The 18,422-nt window shown below is 39.6% G+C and overlaps 1 protein-coding gene across 1 annotated transcript in view; it reads right to left on the reverse strand.

Annotated features, from left to right (window-relative positions):
* Positions 1–18,422, reverse strand: part of CCDC168 (coiled-coil domain containing 168) — a 28,374-nt gene that overhangs the window by 3,277 nt on the left and 6,675 nt on the right. Inside the window, exons 4-7 of the mRNA XM_069540015.1 lie at positions 12,960–17,289; positions 11,200–12,380; positions 5,300–8,736; positions 117–5,131 (exon numbers count right to left, since the gene is read on the reverse strand). Coding sequence (XP_069396116.1) covers positions 117–5,131; positions 5,300–8,736; positions 11,200–12,380; positions 12,960–17,289 — 13,963 coding nt within the window. The remainder of the gene's footprint in view (positions 1–116; positions 5,132–5,299; positions 8,737–11,199; positions 12,381–12,959; positions 17,290–18,422) is intronic.

The following is an 18,422-nucleotide window of genomic DNA, read 5'->3' on the forward strand; positions in this document are numbered from 1 at the left end:
ATTTCCCCTGCATATGATATTCTCAGGAAAACAGACCTTTTAAGTGCTAGCATTTCATTATTGACTTGTACTTTATCCAATTTGAGGGCAGGGAGAGATGGTGATGAAGTAGAAGATTTGGTCAGAACCATACCTGGTCCATCTTTACTTTCCTGCATCTCCTTTTCATGATGTTTGGGGAACATGAGGTTTCCTCTTTCTACGCCATCCTTTTCCCTGTTCTGGGGCAAATGTTGTTTTTCTTTTGGGAGACTGATGACAGTATCACTAGCCATTGGCTCTGCATGTACCACTTCCTCAGAACCTGATGATTTCTGGAAGTTTACTGGGGGAAAAGAGGGTCTTGATAACATTGGCATGCCCTCTTTTCTGATGCTGGTGTTTTTGTCAAGGTGAAGAGAAGATTTAGAAGTGCAAGTCTCAGTCAGTGTTGCATCACCCGGCTCCCGTTTATCTTCCTGAACCTTCCCTTCTCGCCCTTTAGTTTTCCACTGAAGGTCACTTAGATTGTATGTAAGTAAAATAGGTGATTTCTTTGCTTCCAAATCCATATTATTGTGGTCCACTCTACTATCCATATCCACATATTTCTCTCTCTCCTTCTCTTCTTTGTGTAGCATGTGTTCTTTTAATTTTTTTATGTATTTTGAAAGTTGTCCCTCATCGGTCTCAGCATATTCTGATGATTCCTTGGACTGTGCTTGTGGGAGAGGCAATTTTGTAATTCTTATCATGTACCCCTCTCCTTCTGTTGTATCAGATTTAAGATATGGTAGAGCGAGTAAAGAAATATAAATGTTTTTCAGTTTTGTGACTAGTTCACTGTCCTCTCTCTGTACCTTTCTCTTTTGCTCTTTAATTTTCCACTTCAATTCTTTGGTATCACGTATATATGAAAGTGGTAATTCCTTTGCGTTCTGATGCATATATATCAGGAGCACTTTGTCTTGAGTATCTGTTTTGAGTCTAACTTTCTCTTTTAACATATAACCATCACATGACCTAGTATCTGCTTTTTCACTTGGGAGCACTTTGTCTTCAATAACTGTTTTGAGTCTATCTTTGTCTTTTAACAAATAACCGTCAAATGACTTAGCATCTGCCTTTTTGCTTGGATTGAATGGATCATAAATCTTCAGTGGTGAAAAACAGGATTGTATTATTCTTTCTGTGTGTTCCTTTTCATTCCTGCTAGTGTCCCATTTCAGGTAAGATGGAGAAAGTAAGGAGGCACGAGTTTCCCTCAGAACCATTTCTGGCTCACCTTTGCTGTCCTGCACTTCCTTCCCTTGCCCTTTGACATTCAAAGGTAGTCTGTTTCTACTGAGTAGATGTGTAAGTGGGGATGTATGGGCTTCCAAAGTTATTATTTTGGGGTATATTCTATCTTTCTTGTCTTTTGTTTTTACTCTGACCTTTGTCTCTTTATATGGCATATGTCCATTAGTTTTTATTATTCCATTACATGAGCTAATACCTTGACTGGAATCTGCATATCTGATTTTCCCTGCACCTGATGACTCAGGGAGCTGAAATGGTGAAGGAGAGAATCCTGCAACTGCAGGCAAGTCTTCGTCTCCTTTGGTTCCTGCATCCAATCTATGGTGAGACGGAGAAGGCGAGGAAGGAGGAGTTTTTGTTGGAGCCACATCATGGTCTTCTGTTCTTCCCTGCCCCTGTTCTACTCTCTCCTCAATGCTCAGCCATGGCTCCTTTCTCCTACTCAGAGCACTGTGCTCAGCAACACTGAACACATGAGGAGGGGATGATGTCTTTGCCTTGAAATCTGTGCCACTGGCACACACTGAGCCGCTCACGGCTGCTGTTTGTACTCTGTCCTTTTCTTTCGGTGGTGGATGTTGTTTTCCTTTCTTTCTGTGGCTATCAGTTGACTTTGGAGGTGCTATCTGCACTGAAGGCAATGAATCTTGGAGCTCAGGGGGTGGCACATAATTCCTTATGATTCCTGGACCACCTTCTTCTGTTGTTGTGTCAAATTTAAGATGAACTGAAGAAGTGACAAAAGGACAAATTTTGCTCAGAAGCACGACTGTGTCCCTTCTACCTTCCTGCCCCCTTTTCACTTGCTCTTTGATGTTCACTTGCAGTTCCTTTGCTTTGAGTATATGGAAAAGGGGTGATTTCTTTGCCTTCAAAGCTAAGCACTTGGGATGCATTAGGTTTCTCACAAAAATATTTGCTTTACCCTCTTCTTTCTGTGTCATGTATTTTGTTATTTTCAAATCACTTGAGATATCATTCACAGGTGACAGTGTGTATTTTAATTTCTCTGCATTTGATGATTCCCTGTGCCATGAGAATGGAATACCGGGTTTTATTACTCTTTGCTTCTCTTTCTTGCCTTCTGTAACTTTGCTTAATGTAAATTGAGGTAGACAAGGTTCTGTCAGAACCTCATGTAGTTCACTTCTTCTTTCCTGTACATGTCCCAAGTCTTCTCTTCTGTTTGTCTGTACTTCTCTAATTTGGGGGCTACACCTGCCAGGGGTATTGGGTACATGTGGAAGTGGTAATACCTTTGCCTTGGAAGTTGTCTCTTTGGAGTACATTATATATTTCATATTTACTACTTTTCCTCTATCCTCTCCTTTCTGGGGCATATATTCGTTTGCTGCTTGTACATCACTTGTGATATCACCCTTGATGAACTCTTTTTTTTCTTTTTTCACTATATCTGATGATTTCTGGTGTGATGGTTCTGGAAGAGAGTACCTTGTTACTTCAGCTCTGTAGTCTTCCTCTTTTATTCTTGTATCCAATTTAAAAGAAGTAGCAGGTATGGAAGTACATGTCAAAATCACACTTGGTTCACCCTGAATTCTTTGTATCTTTTTCTTTTGTTCTTTGATGTCCAACTGGGTTTCCTGTGAACTTGGTGATTTCTTTTTCTCCAAAGGTAGGACTTTTGCCATTTTTACTCTTCCTTCTTCTTCCTGCATTATATGTTCTTTGGCTTTTTTTACATTGTTTGAGTTATCACCATAAACAGACTTTTTATGTGCTATGTTTCCTGTATCTGATGAATCCTGGAGTTTGGGTTGTAGAAAAGAGGATCTTGTTTTTCTTAGCATGATTGCTTCTCCTTTCCTTCTTGTGTCCACTTCACAGTAAGGCAGAGAAGAGATGGAAACACAAGATTTTCTCTGAATCCCAACTCGTTCATCTTTATGTTCCTGCATCTTTTCCTCTTTTTTTTTGATGTTCAACTGTAATTCCCGTGCAGTTGGAGACTGGTTCACCTCCAAAGCTATTCTTTTGGGATTCCTTATGTCTTCCAAAGCCATTTCCACTTTATCTTCATTCTCCTGTGACATATATTTTGATCTTTCTATGCTGCTTAAAATATCATCAGTTGGCTCCCCACATATTATCACTGCATCTGACAACCCCTGGAGGGTCAATGGTGGAAGGCAGAACCCTGACACTCCTCGCATGTATGCCTCTTCTTTCACTGCAGGACCCCATTCCATGTGAGGTGAAGACAGAATGGAAACACAGGGATTATTCTGAACTACAACTAGATCACTCTTATCTTCCTGCATCATTTTCTCTTGTTCTTTATTGTTCCACTGTGGTTCGCTTCCATGCAGTGTATGTGTAAAAAGTTTTTTCTTTCTTTTAAAAGGGGCACATTTGCAGCCCCTCATATCTTTCATGTATACTATATTGTCTTCATCTTCCTTCTTTTTCTGGGGCAAACGTTGTTTTGATTCTATCATGTTGCTTAAACTGTCTCTACTAATTGACTCTGCAAATGATGTTTTCCTGATATTTGATGATGCCTGGAGGTTTAGTGGTGGAAGGCAGTTCCATGGTGTTCCTGATTTATCTCTTCCTCCTTTTGTTCTTGAATTCAAATTAGGATGTGATAGAGATGGTAAGGAAGTAAACAGGTTTGTCAGTTTCACACCTGATTTACCTTTACCTATCTGCACATTGCTCTCTTGTTTTATAATGTTCAACAGCCCTGGCAATTCCTTTTCATTGAGTATACGTGACAGTGATGATTTCTTTGCTTTCAAGATAATGTTGGGATCCATTATTCCTTTCATATTGACTTTTCTTCTTTCCTTCTCCTTTTTCTGTGATACAGGTTGTTTTATTCTTTTTACATTATTTGAGATAATCTCATCAATTGTCTTTTTATTCAATTTGAGGTAAGGTAAAGAAGGGATGAAGTCATATATACTTGTCAAAATCAAATTGGGTTTGACCTTTCTATGTTTTATATTTACCATTTTCTCTTTTATGCTCCACTGCAGTTCTATTCTATTGCCTGGGCTACCACCGTCAGTGGTATTAAATATATTTGAAAATAACAATTTCTCCAAAGTTCTTTGGGGGTGTATTATGCCTTTCTTAACTCCTCGCTTTAAGTCATTCTTCTGTCTTTTATTTTCAGGCAAAAGAGGCATATGGATAGAAAGAGAATGTGAAAATAATCCAGGTAAACATACCTCTTTTTGCACCTTTTTTTGATACGCTTTATGTAATTGCACATTCTTTCTAACTCTTAGCTTGGGGGAGCTAACATTTGATATTGAATCAATTACCTGCGCCCCATCCAGTGATTTCTCTCCTTTCAGCAATGAGACATTCTGATATTTTACAGTTTTAGTAAATGATTCTAAAGGCGGCCTTGTATTTTGTTTTGTTGTTTGCCTTGGAGGAATCGAGGGTACAGTCCATTCCAGGCCACAATCACATCCGGTATTTAGTTGATCTTTAGAAATCAAGTCTAATCCTTTTGTCCTGCTTGACACACTACCTACTTCCGATAATGCTTCCTTTGTCAGAGGTGTTAAATGTGGCAGCAGCCAGGGATCATTTTGAAGGTAAGACGTATGCTCCACAAGATTCTCAGACGGAGTCAACAAGTGCTGCCGGCTTTGTTCTATACTGGGTAAGTTTTGTCTTTCCTCACTTTTTTGAATATATCCAACAATAACACCCATTCCTTTTAATGCTTCCTTAGCCTGTGGAGGTGAATATTCACAGTTCATCCTATTTGTGCCATCTAGTTTTACTTCTTGCACTGGGATATCAGTTTGACGTAGACCTGCTTGGGGGTGAGATGCAGACTTTCGAAGAGCCTCATAAGTACATTTCTCTTGCTGGTCTCCCCTTCCTGTAATAAGCGAACCAATTCCTTCTGCACTTGGAGTGTAATCCACTGTGCTAACTACTTCTTCTGATGCCTTCTTTTCACACAGCATCTTACTCTGAAATATATCTCTCGAAGAGTCAGAAGCAAGATTTGGACAAATATGTTGTATACGTTCTGGTTGCTCTTCTCTTCCTGCAATAGACAAGCCAATTCCTTCTGTATTTGAAATGTGGTACGTTGGACTATCGACTTCCTTTAATGCTTTCGTTACCCTTAGCAATTTAATCTGAAGTATATTCATCAAAGAATGAGAAACAGATGTTGCAAGAGCCTTGCATATATTTTCTTGTTGATGTTCTTTTCTTTCTCCAATATGCAAATTAATTCCTTCTGAGCATGGAGGTTGATCCACTGGAATATCTGCTTTGTTTGATGCTTTCTCTACCACTGGGCTCAAAACCGTTGGACTGATTCCTTTGGCTGAGACTTCTTTCTTTCGCTTTCCAATATGGAGTTGATGCAATATGCAAGAGGAAACTGATTCCAGAAGATTTTCTTCTTTCTGGTTAGAACTATTTTGTTGCTTTGCCCTCCATTTTTTGGAAAACTTTATTTTCTGTCCATTTGATTTTGACAGACTGTCCATTAACTTTGGTTTCTCTTTTCTCCATGGATTTACATTTGAAACGATAGGGGTGTTAACATTTTCTTTCCCTGTTGCATTTCTTGCCCCTTTGACATGAAGAGGCTCCTCACTGGGGCAAGATAACGAATCCAGAATCTGTTCAGGAGCGTGATCTGGTTTCACTTCTCCTTTCTGCACTGCAGACATATATTGCTGGGCCTCTACATTTGTACAAAGAAATGTCTGTCCTTTTGAACCTTGTAAGATATCAGTTTCTCTTAATCCTCCTCTTCCCAATAGATGTGAAATATTTTTTCTGTCAATGTATGTACCTTCCTCAGAGACCTTTACTGTATTTTCCAAATGAGGAGTTTCCATAATGGGATACAAAGTATGCTCCAGGTGTGTCCTTGAAATACTTCCTTGTTTCAGCAGTTTCTGCTCCTTGCAAGTCTTCTGTTGAGAAGCATCCAACTCTGGGAGAAACATATTCTTTCCTTTTGAACTTAAGGAAATGTCCGTTTTCTTGGATACTTCTCTCCACTGTGGAGTTGGAAATGAATGTTGGGTCATGTCTCCATATCCCTCCTTTACTCCTGGTGTGATAAGGAATTTGTGTTTTGTGTGTAATCTAATTCTTGAGATGTCAAACGTAGTGCAGTTGGTTTCCCTCTTTTGTGAATGTCGATCAGGATATACTTCTCTTTTCAAATCTACTGAGAATTTGACATCGTCAGGCTCTTTCTTCAGTGGCTGGCTCATCATGAATCGGTATTTACATTGTGGGAGAACGTCTGGTGAAGCAATTTGGTACTTTTCTTCTTGCTCTCTAATATATTGTTTCAGTGTTTTAATATTTCTTGATTTAGCACTCTTAGCAATGGACTGTGAAAATGCTATTTGTCTTCTATTTAGTGCTTTCTCCAGCTTTGGCTCTGGAGGAATGTGTATCAGCCTTTGTGCCTTGCCTTTCTCCCTTTCTGCTTCCATCAATGCTTGAATTTGAGGTGGAATAGACCCAGAGTCACAAATAGTTTTCAGAACGAACTCTACCTCAGCGTTACCTTGCTGGAACCCCGGCTTCTGTTTCTTGATGTTACACCTCATTTCCTTTTCTTTGCTCTGGGTTCCATACCCTGTTGTGTTATACATCAGGGAAACAAGTGGTTTCTTTGCCTTTGACTTTACCTGTTCAGTATGCATAGTGTTTGTCACACCTGCTGCTTTTGCATTACCTTTATGTTTTATGATTTTAGGATATTTAGGATTGTAAGCATAAGCAGAATTCTGGATGGTTCCTGAGACACATGGTTCTTGCTGTCTAGTTTGTAGAAACTCAAATGGCTGGGTATTTTGTGGAGGTGTTCCAAACAAAACCTGTTGTTCATACTCTTCTTCCTCTGTAACTCTTGCTTTGTTCAGGGCATTTCTCTTTTCAGAAGATTCTTCATAGTTACCCCAGGTACTAGGTGACTGCTCCATTTTTATGTGCGGTGGAATAGACGTAGAAGCATCTGTAGATTTTAGGTCTGCATTTAACACAGTTTTCTCTCTCTCTATGCCCACCTCCTGTTCCTGTTCTTGTTCCTTATTAATGCTTAAAGCAGCATGACCTGTGGCATTAACTGATTGTAAAATCACTCGGCTTTCAACTGGCAGCTCCATGTGTGTTGGTTGTACAGGACTAAACCTTGATACTCTGTCTATCTCTGTTTTGAATCTGCTTTGCCTTTTAATGTCAGAGGTATCCAATGTGAAGTAAATGGCATTTGTAAATATAACAGCCACATTTTTACCTTGCCAAATCTCTTTCATTTTGGTTTTTAAATTGGATCTAAGTTTTTTCCTCTGCTTTGTGGCAAACTGCCTATTGACTTTAAGTATCTGTGAAATGAGTGGCTCCTTTTTCTTCAGAGCTAAACATCTGGGATTCAGTATGATTTTCTCTTGTACTGTGTTTATCTGGCTTTCAGAGTCAGATAAAACAGGCGTGAACAAATCTAAAGGCCCCAAGAGAGCTGTGGCTAAGTTTTCCTCCGACTCTGCCTTTTTCTCTGTGATAAGACCACCCAGATTTTTGTGACGTGTTCTGTCATTATACAGAGTGTCCCTCGCTGCTGTATCGAATGAGAGTTGATCAATCACTAACTTGGGTGTTGGAATCTTAGCTCCCTCAGTGGTGAGGAGTAATCTCTCTCTCACACTTTCATTCCATTGCCTCTCTCTTATCTTGTACTTAACTTTGTGGGGTTTTTTAATATGGATTCCTGTAAGACAACTTGTGCTATTAAGCACCTGTAAAATTGATGGTTTCTCTGCCTCCACAATTACCTGCTTGGGACTCATTGTATTTTTCTTGTCTGCAACCTCTAATGTGTAACTCTGGCTTCTGGGTTCAGACGAATCAAGGCTGGAGAAATCTAAAGGCTTTAAGACAGTTCTTACTAAGTCACTTTGATTCCATGTCTTTTTCTTAGAAATAGGATGATCCCATATCCTCCTCGGATTTCCATCCCAGAGACCATCACATTGTATGGAACCAGTCTCTGACTTTCTAGCTTTTGGAAATGGGGTCTTTAGACCTACCATATATTGTATTCCCCCTTGAGTACGAAGACGTTTCTTCAATGTTTGTACTCGAATAAAATTCATCACGTTTCTAGAAACAGCCTCTAAGATAGTTTCTCTAACGTGTTCTTCTTGCCTCATATTTTGCATGGCACAAGACAAATTCCAAGTCCTCCTGCCTTCTGAACAATTCAGTTTAGATTTTGGTTTGTAAGGGCCAAGATTTTTCATATGATGGGAACTGAAATGGAAGTGTTGACTATAGCGCAGAACTGATTCTGCTAACATTTCTGGGATATTTTCCTCTTCCTTTTTATGTGGCACATTCATTATACCTGTGTTGCTGGATCTGCTTTGTGTATCAGTCAAATTGGCCTCCCATGCTTCCCCATCACTTGTTGATTTCTCTAGCTCTGGATAGGTATGGTTGTGTATTTTCACTCTTGGTCGATCCGTCCCTGTTTTTGGTGTGCTATCAATTTCAAAATCTATTTTGTTATCAGTTGAAACACGTGTGGGAGATAAAAACGCATCACCTATACTTCTATTTGGTTGCATGTCCTTTATCATAGACTTTAAATGGCCTTCCTGTTCCTTTCTACAGTACAGATGACCACTCTCAGTGATATTAAGCACCTGTGAAAAAAGAGGCTTCTTTGCCTTCATTGTTATACATTTGGGACCCATAAGATCTTTCCTTCCTGGAAATTGTAATGCCTTTTTCTGCCTTTTAGAGTCAGGTAAAACAGACATCATGGATATTGTTAGTAAATCTCTCGGCAACTCTTTATGTTTCTTGGCAATACGACCACCCACTTTCCTTCTAGAGCTTTCATTATATGGATCTCCAAGCACTGAGATCCCTGACTTGGGAGGTGGGATATTTTGATCAACTGTGTATTTTGTTATTTTTTGAGTTTTTATGTCTTCCATTTCTTCTTCAAGTTGTTGGGAAGCTGCACTGGGAACATCCAGCTTCTTTGTGGAGCTCTGATCAGATGTAGTCCTATACACTGCCTCATCAATTAAAAGACCATCAAATATTGCTTTCCCTCTTTTTAGACGTGAACTCTTTTCACTTATTCTATGCAGTATGTCTGTTTGTGGTAGGATATTCTTTTTCAGCTCTTCAGTTTGAAATGGAATTATCAGAGGAGAACAAATAGACTCCAACATATTTTCCAAAACTAGTGCTTGTTGCCATGCTTCTTGCTCTGTAATAAGCATATTTTGATCTTTTCTACTTCCGGTCCTATTCAGGAATTGTAGACCTGCTTCGAGTAAAACTTCCTTGCCCATTTTTTCTTTTTCATTTTGCCATCTTGATTCTGATGTGCTGCTTGAGGTGCTCCATTTATTAGAGGTATATTTACACACTCTTTTCCCTTCCTCTTGTTTTAACTGTATAATATTGACTTTTTTTCTTAATGGGCCTTTCTTTGCTTTCAGTTTTTTGTGTGTTTTGATGGCAGGTGAAACAGGTGTAGGTGAAAAAAAGGTATTCATAAATATATTTGACATACTTTGAGATATTTCTTTGGCCATGTCATCCAAGGTGTAGACCTGTTCCTTTCCATAGCTGGGGGCACCAGACCTAGTGATATTAGTTGTCTTTAAAATGGATGCCATCTGGGCTTTCCCAGTTCTAGACTTAGGGATTAGTGCTGCATTTCTCAACCCTTTAATTTTAGGTGACGCTGGCATGTAGATACCAAAAGACTGCAGGGTTCTCACTCGTAAATCCTTTGGTAACCCTATTTTTTCCTCTGGAATAGAACCAGCAAGTTCCTTTGTAGGGCCTCTTTCAGATAGGATATCAGTCGGTGCTTTAACAGTTAAAGATTCACTAAGTGATTTCCCTGTCATTGGAGATAAAATCTTTGGACTCTGCGTTTTTGTTCTTTTTGGTAGCTTCTCAAATGGAAGTGAATTCAAAATAGAGCAAGGCACAGGATGCAATACACTTTGTGTGAAAAGTGTGTGTTGCTGCAGCTCCTGAGCTATGGTAAGCGATTCTGGGATTTTTTCCCTTGCTGAATACTTACATTTTAGATCTGATTTCACAAAGTGAGGTTCCTTCATGTTAGGAGCATGGAAAGTGAGGTGCTGGGAATTCCATGGCGCTGCTTCTCCACCGAGGTCTTTGACTTCCTTCCTGACATTTGAGGCCCTGCCCTTCTCGCCCCTGGAATAGGGACACGAGGCTCTTTCTCTATCTGGCCACTGCTCTTGGTGTTGCAGCTCATGACTGAACCTCATCTTCCACGGCATGTCCGTCTCTACTTTGCTTCTGTCATGCATTTTCATGTCCAGTGAAACGGCCACGGGAGAGGAAAAGGCATTCAGGATGACAGCTGCCACAGACTGACCTTGTTTCCTCACGGTTTTGTAGCTGCATTCAAATTGCCTACCATGGCTTGGTGCACCACATTTTGTGATGCTAAATGTCTTTGAAATCGGTGTCTTCTTTGCCTTCAAAGTTACACATTTGGGACTCATTTTATTTCTCTTGTGTGTAAGTTTTGAGTTGTTTCTTTTTGACACAGGTAAAGCAAGTGTGGATAAATCCAAAACCTGTGGAATTGCTGCTGGTAATTCTTGGGCTACTCCTTCCTTTCTCTCTGCAGTACGATCTTCCAGTACCCCAGAGTATTTTATCTGAATTAAAAAGTCAACAGTCTGTGATTTCAGGGTTTTTGGATGTAGGGCTTTTAAATAACCATTCCCAGGGATATTAAATATCTGTGAAATTGGTGCCTTCCTTGTCTTCATAATAACACGTTTGGGACTCATTTTACTTTTTAAGGCTCTACATGTAAGCGTCTTTCTCTGCCTCTTAGATTCAAATAGATCAGGTGTGGAGGCATCCAAAGACCCCAGGACAGTTGCTTGTACATATTCTTTAAACTCTGCCTTTTCCTCTTTACCATGATCGTACAGGTCCCCCGTACATCTCCCATTACTTGGGACATCACATTTCATTGTATCAATTAAAACTCGACCAATTAGTGATTCCTTTGACTTTAGAAAGGGAAGGGTTGAGCTTGCTGACCACACCGTGCCATTTAGTGTCTGCTGGCTTCTCTTTGGCTCCTCTGCCTGGGTTGGATCTGGAAGCTGTGTTTGTCGTGGGACGTCTTGTTCTGTAACAAACAGAATTTTCCCACGTCCTTTGTTTCCCCATTTGTGAAGGTCAAGCTCCTTCCTCTGGCCTGAACAGAAGATGAAATGCTGGCTGTGCTGTGGAATTATCTTTAACAACATCTCCTGTTCACCTTCTTCTTCCTCTTCATCTTGAAGATTGGTTTCTTTGGTGTCACCTGGAGTAATATTACCTTCATGTGGTGATATCTCTTGCTTTACTTGTTTAGAACTGAGTCTTTTTCCCCCTAACATGTTTTTTTCCCTTTCTCTCTTGCTATACCTATTAACAGCAGGTATAATAGACGTGAGGGAGTACCTGGCGTCTGCCATTTTTTCACCTTGACCCACCTCTTTCATTTTGGTTGTTAAGTTATATCCCAATTCTTTTCTATGATTTGGGCTAGCACCAGCCTTGATATTGAGCATGTTTGAAATTGATGGTTTCTTTGCTTTTAAAATTCCACATTTGGGCCTCATTAAGGTTTTCATGTCTGAATATTGTTTGAAATTTCTCTTGCTTTTGGATATAGATAAAGAAGCCAGGCAGAAATCTAAAGTCACTGTCTCTTTCTTTTCAATACCATCAGCTTGTTCCTTTTGATGGTTTGCATCAGATGGAACACCACATTCTCTTTCAGAAACTATTTGTTCATCAATCTTTGCTTCTCCTGACATTGGAGGTGAAAACCTAGCATAGCTCTCTAGCTTTCTAAGTTGAAACTGATCCAATGTAGGGCATGAAGCAGAGCTTAAAATAGTCTGTGCAAAATGTGTTTGTGGTTGTACCTGAATATTTATACTTCCTGGTTGTTTCAGTTCCTCATCTGATTTGACAAGGTCATGATCCTTCTTCTGATATATATTGAATATGAGGCCTGGGCAAGTCTCTGGAGCTGGTAAATCTTGTTCCTGTGCCTTCTCCGCCCCATCTTTCACACTGTTAGATAAACTACTCATATTGATAGAACCTGGGCAACATATTTTTCTTCCATTTGGCGATTTCCCTTGCACTAGCTGCATATGACTAAGTCTTGTTACCATTTGCATATCTGTCTCCACATTTAATCCAATACTCATTTTGATGTTGGGCAAAGTAGGCACCTTGAAGTGAATGATATCCAAAAATGCATCTGCTATATTTTTATTTTGCTGTGGATTCTTCATCTTTATTTTTAAATTGCATTGCAGTGCCTTGCTCTGCCTGCCATTAAGCATATGAAAAATTGATGGCTTTTGTTCTCTCATAGTTCTATACCTATGACTCACTGTTTTTTGCTTCCTTGCTAATTTTAATATGGTTTTCTTCCTTTTAGATTTAGAAATAAAGGGGTCAACCGAATCAGAAAACTGTGGGAAGGTCACTTGCAAATTTTCTGGTAACTCTGAATTTTTCCCCACAAAATAAGAATCTAGTTCCCTTTTAAGGTTTCCACCAGATGGTAGGCCACACTCGGTTGTAGTGTTCAAAAGTTTATCAAGTGATGAGTTCCCTGCCTCAGGAGCTGGAATCTCCAGACCCGTAGGGGCTGTTATGTCATCTTCTGGTTTGTTGATCTTCTGGAGTTCCTTAGCTTCTTGAGGACCCATCTGGAGGCCAGTCTGCAAAGCAGTTTGTGTAAAGCATGTTCGGTGCTGTATATCTTGTTCCTGTGTTAAACGGTCCAGTGCTGGGTCTGGTTCGGCAAGGTGGGTCTCTTTCCCTTGATACCCATTGATCCAGAGGTACTGGGTATGTTGTGGAGCAGTTACTAGCAACGTTTTTTGCTCCTCTTCCTCTCCATCTTGTACTTTTTCTTCTCTGTCATAGAATGCACTACTCTTATCAAAGAAATCAACATACTGTGGTCTCCCCTCACCTGCTAGTCCCTGGAGCTTTACCTGAGCATGGCAGAAGCTGTTTGTCTCTTCTTGTAACCTGCTGTACACAGGAGAGTAAAGGGTGTTTAGAAATTCATAAACCAGCCCATTAGCTTGGTTGATCTTTTCAAACTTGGCCTTAAAGTCAGATTCCAGTTCCTTTCTATGACCTGTGATATTACATATTTGTGAAATTGATGGCTTCAATGCCTTCATGTGTACAGACTTGGACTTCACTCTACTTTCTAAGTGTGAGAATCTTACTCTATTTTTCTTCACTTTAGAATGAGATAAAACAGGCATGTGGCAAATAAAAGTCTCTGGGAAAATTGCTGGTAAATCTTTGGGTAACTCTGCCTTTGTTTCTGTAAAAGAATAAACCATTTCCCTTGTATCACTTCCATAATCTGGGACATCACTTTCTCTTGTTGTTAAAGGGTCTCCAATCAGTGATTTTTCTGATGCTGGAGGAGGCATCTCAGAATGTGCAGTGCATCTTAAATCTGTTTGTGTGGTCAGGCTTTTCTTCATATTCTCAGCATGAAATGGATCTGTTATGGCCGAGTAAACAGACTCCATCATTATTTCTGCAAATGTGACTGGTTGTTGCATTTCTTTCTTTGTTTTAAGCTCTTTCTCTGGATATGCATCCAATCTGAGGTTCCAGCAATCCTCAAGGACAGCTTCTGGTGAAGCTTCTCTGTCCCCACTCATTTCATCTTGCAATTTAGCTGCTTCTGGTGTGTCTCCAGAGTCACTTCCTTTAGTAATGGTATCTGAACACTTTTCTTCTCTTTCAACTTCTGATATCTCTTGTTTTAGCTTGGTATGACTGTGATTCTCTGCATTTAATCTGCTGTGTGTTCTAATATGAGGCAAAATAGACACGTGAGGGTCAAGAACACTCAGAAGCATATCTGCCACAGTTTCTTGCAGTATTTGTTTAATCATGATTTTGAAATCGCCTCTCAATCTTCTTCTATGATGTATTGGTGGTGTCTTTACTTTCATAATTACACGGTTGAGACAGAGTACATTTTTGGTTTCTGGTAATTTTTTTCTGATTCTCCGCCTTTTCACACTTGATAAAGGAAGCATACGCCTATGGAAAGACCCCAGGGCAACTTCAGGTAAAACTCTTTTTAAGTCTTCCTTTTTTTCTGCAGTTTGATCATCCAGGGGCTTTCCAGGGCTTCCACACAATGCAACACCATGTTCTGTTGTTTCAGTTAAAACTGGCAAGCTCTCTGACACTGTAAGAGGATGCACTGGATCTGCGGTTTCCCTGCCTGTAGGTCTGTCTGTGCTTTGCTTCACCTTCTCAACTTGAAATGGATCCATTGTGGGGCATGGACCAGTCCCCACAATTGTTTCTGTAGAAAGAGTGTGTGGTTGTACCTCTAGCTCTTCATTTTGAGTTGTTCTACTTTCTGAACAGCTATGTCCTATTTCAAATTTGACGTACTTGGGCTTCTGCTTTAGTTGTAGACTCAACCTGAAACCTGCTGTTAGCTGTGGATCTGCTTCTTGTAGAGCCTGTTGTTCTTCCTCTCTGTCATGTTCCTGTGGTTTTTTAAATATACATCTCTTCTCAATGTATTCTGCACTCCATGTTTTCTTGTCATCTGGTAATTCGTCTTGCTTTACGGCTGAATGACTAAGCCCTATTCTTGATGTATCTGTCTTGGTTTTTAATCCACTCTGCGTTTCCATATGAGGTGGTTCAGAAAGGGCAGTGTGAGTGGCATCGTGAAATGCATCAGATATTCTTTCATCTTGCCTATTTTTTATGCTGCTTCTAGTGTTGCATTCAAGTTCCTCACTTTCACTTAGGTCACCATCTTCTGTAACATTAACTATTAATGGTTTCTTTTCCTTCTCAATTACACCTTCTGGACTCTCTTGAATTTCTCCACCTGCTGATTGTTCACTGCTTTTATGCTTTTTGGTTCCTAGTGAAATGAGCAAGTTGACATCTGAAGACTCCAGAACAATTTCAAGAAAATCTTTTTCGTGGGTATTTCCCTTTGGAAAGCACCTTTGCATTTCTGATGTACTAGTTGGTAACTTCTCTCCATTTGTAAGTAGAAGATGTGAATTCTCTGTACTTTTTAGGTCCTCCCATGTTTTCTTTCTTCTGTCTGACTCCATTTTGGGAGAGGAATCAAATTTCTGCAAAGGTGCTGATATAGCTTCTTCTAAAGGTGTCTCATGCTTTGCAATATGCAGGTCAGATGTTTTTTCACTATTTGGGGCACAAAACTCTGCAATATCGATTTCCTTTGTTTGTAAAATTGGGTCTTTAAGAGACTCTTTATTCTTCCAGTTTGTTTCTATTAATGAAGAACAAGGTGCTTTTTGTTTATAAGCATTGACCATGAAAGACTCTTCTAGCTGAGGTGGAATTTTTGGTGAAATGTTTTTTAGTTCTTTATTGTCTCTGCCATGATGCTTTTCGTTTTTAGTACTCCCTGAGGTTCCTCTTTTCTCAACAGGCCCTGCATAGTTGACTTTCTCTGCATACAGTGACTTATTTTGCTTCAGCAGAAAATGTCTACATCCTGTTAAACCTGGCATAAATTTCACTAGTCTTTTCCTGGAATACTTCCTAATATAAGGAGGAACAAGCTTGAAAGCATAAGTACGACACAACGCTATACCTGATACACCTTTTCTTTGATGTAACTCTTTCTTCTTAGTTTTATACCTGTGTCTTAACTTGCTACATTCTGAAGTGTGACATACTGTGATTTGAAATACTGGCGAAGTTGATGTTTTCTTTGACTTTTGAGGTGGAACTTTGAGACTAAATTTACTTTTACTGTGTAATGTTTTTCTTCTGTTTTTCTGCCTGGTCATGGTAGGTGAAAGAGGCACTGAGCCATATGCAGGATACTGATTTAATTTTGAGCTAGCAATTTGTTTCTGGCCCTTTGTCTTTATACTCTTCAGTTGTGGCATCACTTTAGCAACTGAATTTGGGCTTAGAGTTAAAACTAGATGTCTGGCATTATTAAAAATATTATTTTGCCCTGGGATTGAATATTGAATCTTGTTTGAATCTTCAAACCAAACAGAATATTGGGCCTCTTCTGAGTGTTTTGTATCAGACTCTAGGTCCTTGATTGAATCTTGAGTCTCAACAGAATGTGGGACTTGGACCAAATGTTGGCTCCTGTCCCTATGTTGGGTCTGGAAGGAGCCTTGTGTGCTGCTGGTAAGTGGTTTCCTCATCAAATCTTGAGGCAGAGCAACGTATCTGGCCTTGATATCAGGCTGGCTATTGATTGATTCCTGGTTGTTAACAAGTTGTTGGGCTTGACTAGTAAACTGGGCTTCAGAAAAATCCTGATTCGGAAGAGCACTTTGTCCCGGAAAAGAATCTTGTGCTTCGGCAGAAATGTCCATTCTAACAGAATGTTGATTCTGAATCAAGGGCTCTTGAGACCTTGAGTACAGATAGGTAGTTTTACTCTCTAAAGTAGCTTTGGATGTTAAAGGCATTTTATTTCTCACATTTTCTTCCAGAAGTCTGACTTGGTCTCTAGAAAGAAATAAATGGGCAGGAGGGTGTGGTGCCACATCTATATCTTCACTTTCTATAATGATTCTAGAAATTCTTGAAAAGTTAAAGTCAGAAGAAAACATCAAATTTTTATTTTCGTTGGCTTTCATTATGGAAGATAATTTCTTAGATGAAAACTGTATTGTTTCATGTTCGTTTTCAGGACACCCTCTGCACCTTGGAAAAATTTCCCGTACTTCTGAATGAAACAGTGACAAAGACGAGCTAGTACCATCTGAAGATGGCTCATGACTTTCACTAAAGTGACTTATGCGATATTTACTTTCACTGGTACTTGCCCGTGTTGGTTCATCTGGCAGTGAAACTCTGTCTCCAGAGTTACCTTCATTTCCTTCAGATGTAAGTGATGAAGTAATTGTTCTTTCTGAAAAGTCATCAACTCTGAATATAAGAAAAGAGTGTGTAAATCAGTTGTCACTGAGGACCTATTTCCTACAGGAACTCTCTTTTAGATTTAAGGAAACCCAATAGAGTATATAAAAACATAGCTCAATATAGAGATAAATTGGAAAGTCATTGTCCACATTACAAAATTATTCATTACCTAGTGTCATTCATTTAATAAATCAATCCACTGACAAAGTGAAGTAAATTATTTTCATATCTAGGAGAATGAGGGATTTTTTCCTCAAAAACCTGTCCAAAAGTCTACTTTTGACTTGTCTATTTTGACAGTCAAAGTTGCAGGTTAAGATTATATCCTTTTAAAAGGAATATCAGTTTGTTTCTATTCTCTGTATGAAAGTTTTGACAAGAGTAAAAATATCCTTATGGAACTTTAAGAGGTACCACAGAAGAATGTCCAATACCATAAACTATAGCTTTCTATAAATAAGTCCAGATTATTTTAACAGCTGTTTGTTTTTGATCAAGAGAAAAGCCTACATTTTAGGGTAGTGCTTCTCAACATACTTTTGGGTTGAAATAATGATCATGGATGTGGACTCTCCAATATCCTTTCTACCGCAAATGATTAGGCTTGGTCTAACAATGCTCAGACCAGCAGCATCAGGGTCACTTGGGAAATGATCAGAAATGCAAAATCTCAGGCCCCACCCTAGACCTACTGAATCAGACACCTGGGGATGGGGCCCAGAAATCTGAGTTTTAACAAGCTTTCCAGGTGATTCTGATGCACCGTAAGTTTTGTTTAATGGTAAGGCAGCCTAAAGTCATCAACTGAAACTCATATAAGCTAAGTCAGAAATTCTGGTAGCTGTTTGTTCAGGGAACATAGATTATCTTGTACTTTACTGGAAGAATGACCCTACTTTTAAATAATGCTTCATCATAAACAATGAAGATAATATATGAAATCATCAAAATATACCCCATCACAAAAATCATTTTTTCTAAATGCTTTTTTTTTTTTTTTTGCGGTACGCAGGCCTCTCACCGTTGTGGCCTCTCCCATTGCGGAGCACAGGCTCCGGACGCGCAGGCTCAGTGGCCATGTCTCACAGGCCCAGCTGCTCCACGGCATGTGGTATCTTCCCAGACCGGGGCACGAACCC

The sequence above is a fragment of the Delphinus delphis genome, chromosome 18 (genome assembly GCF_949987515.2).
Source record: "Delphinus delphis chromosome 18, mDelDel1.2, whole genome shotgun sequence".
In the NCBI taxonomy this organism is placed as follows: Eukaryota; Metazoa; Chordata; class Mammalia; order Artiodactyla; family Delphinidae; genus Delphinus; species Delphinus delphis.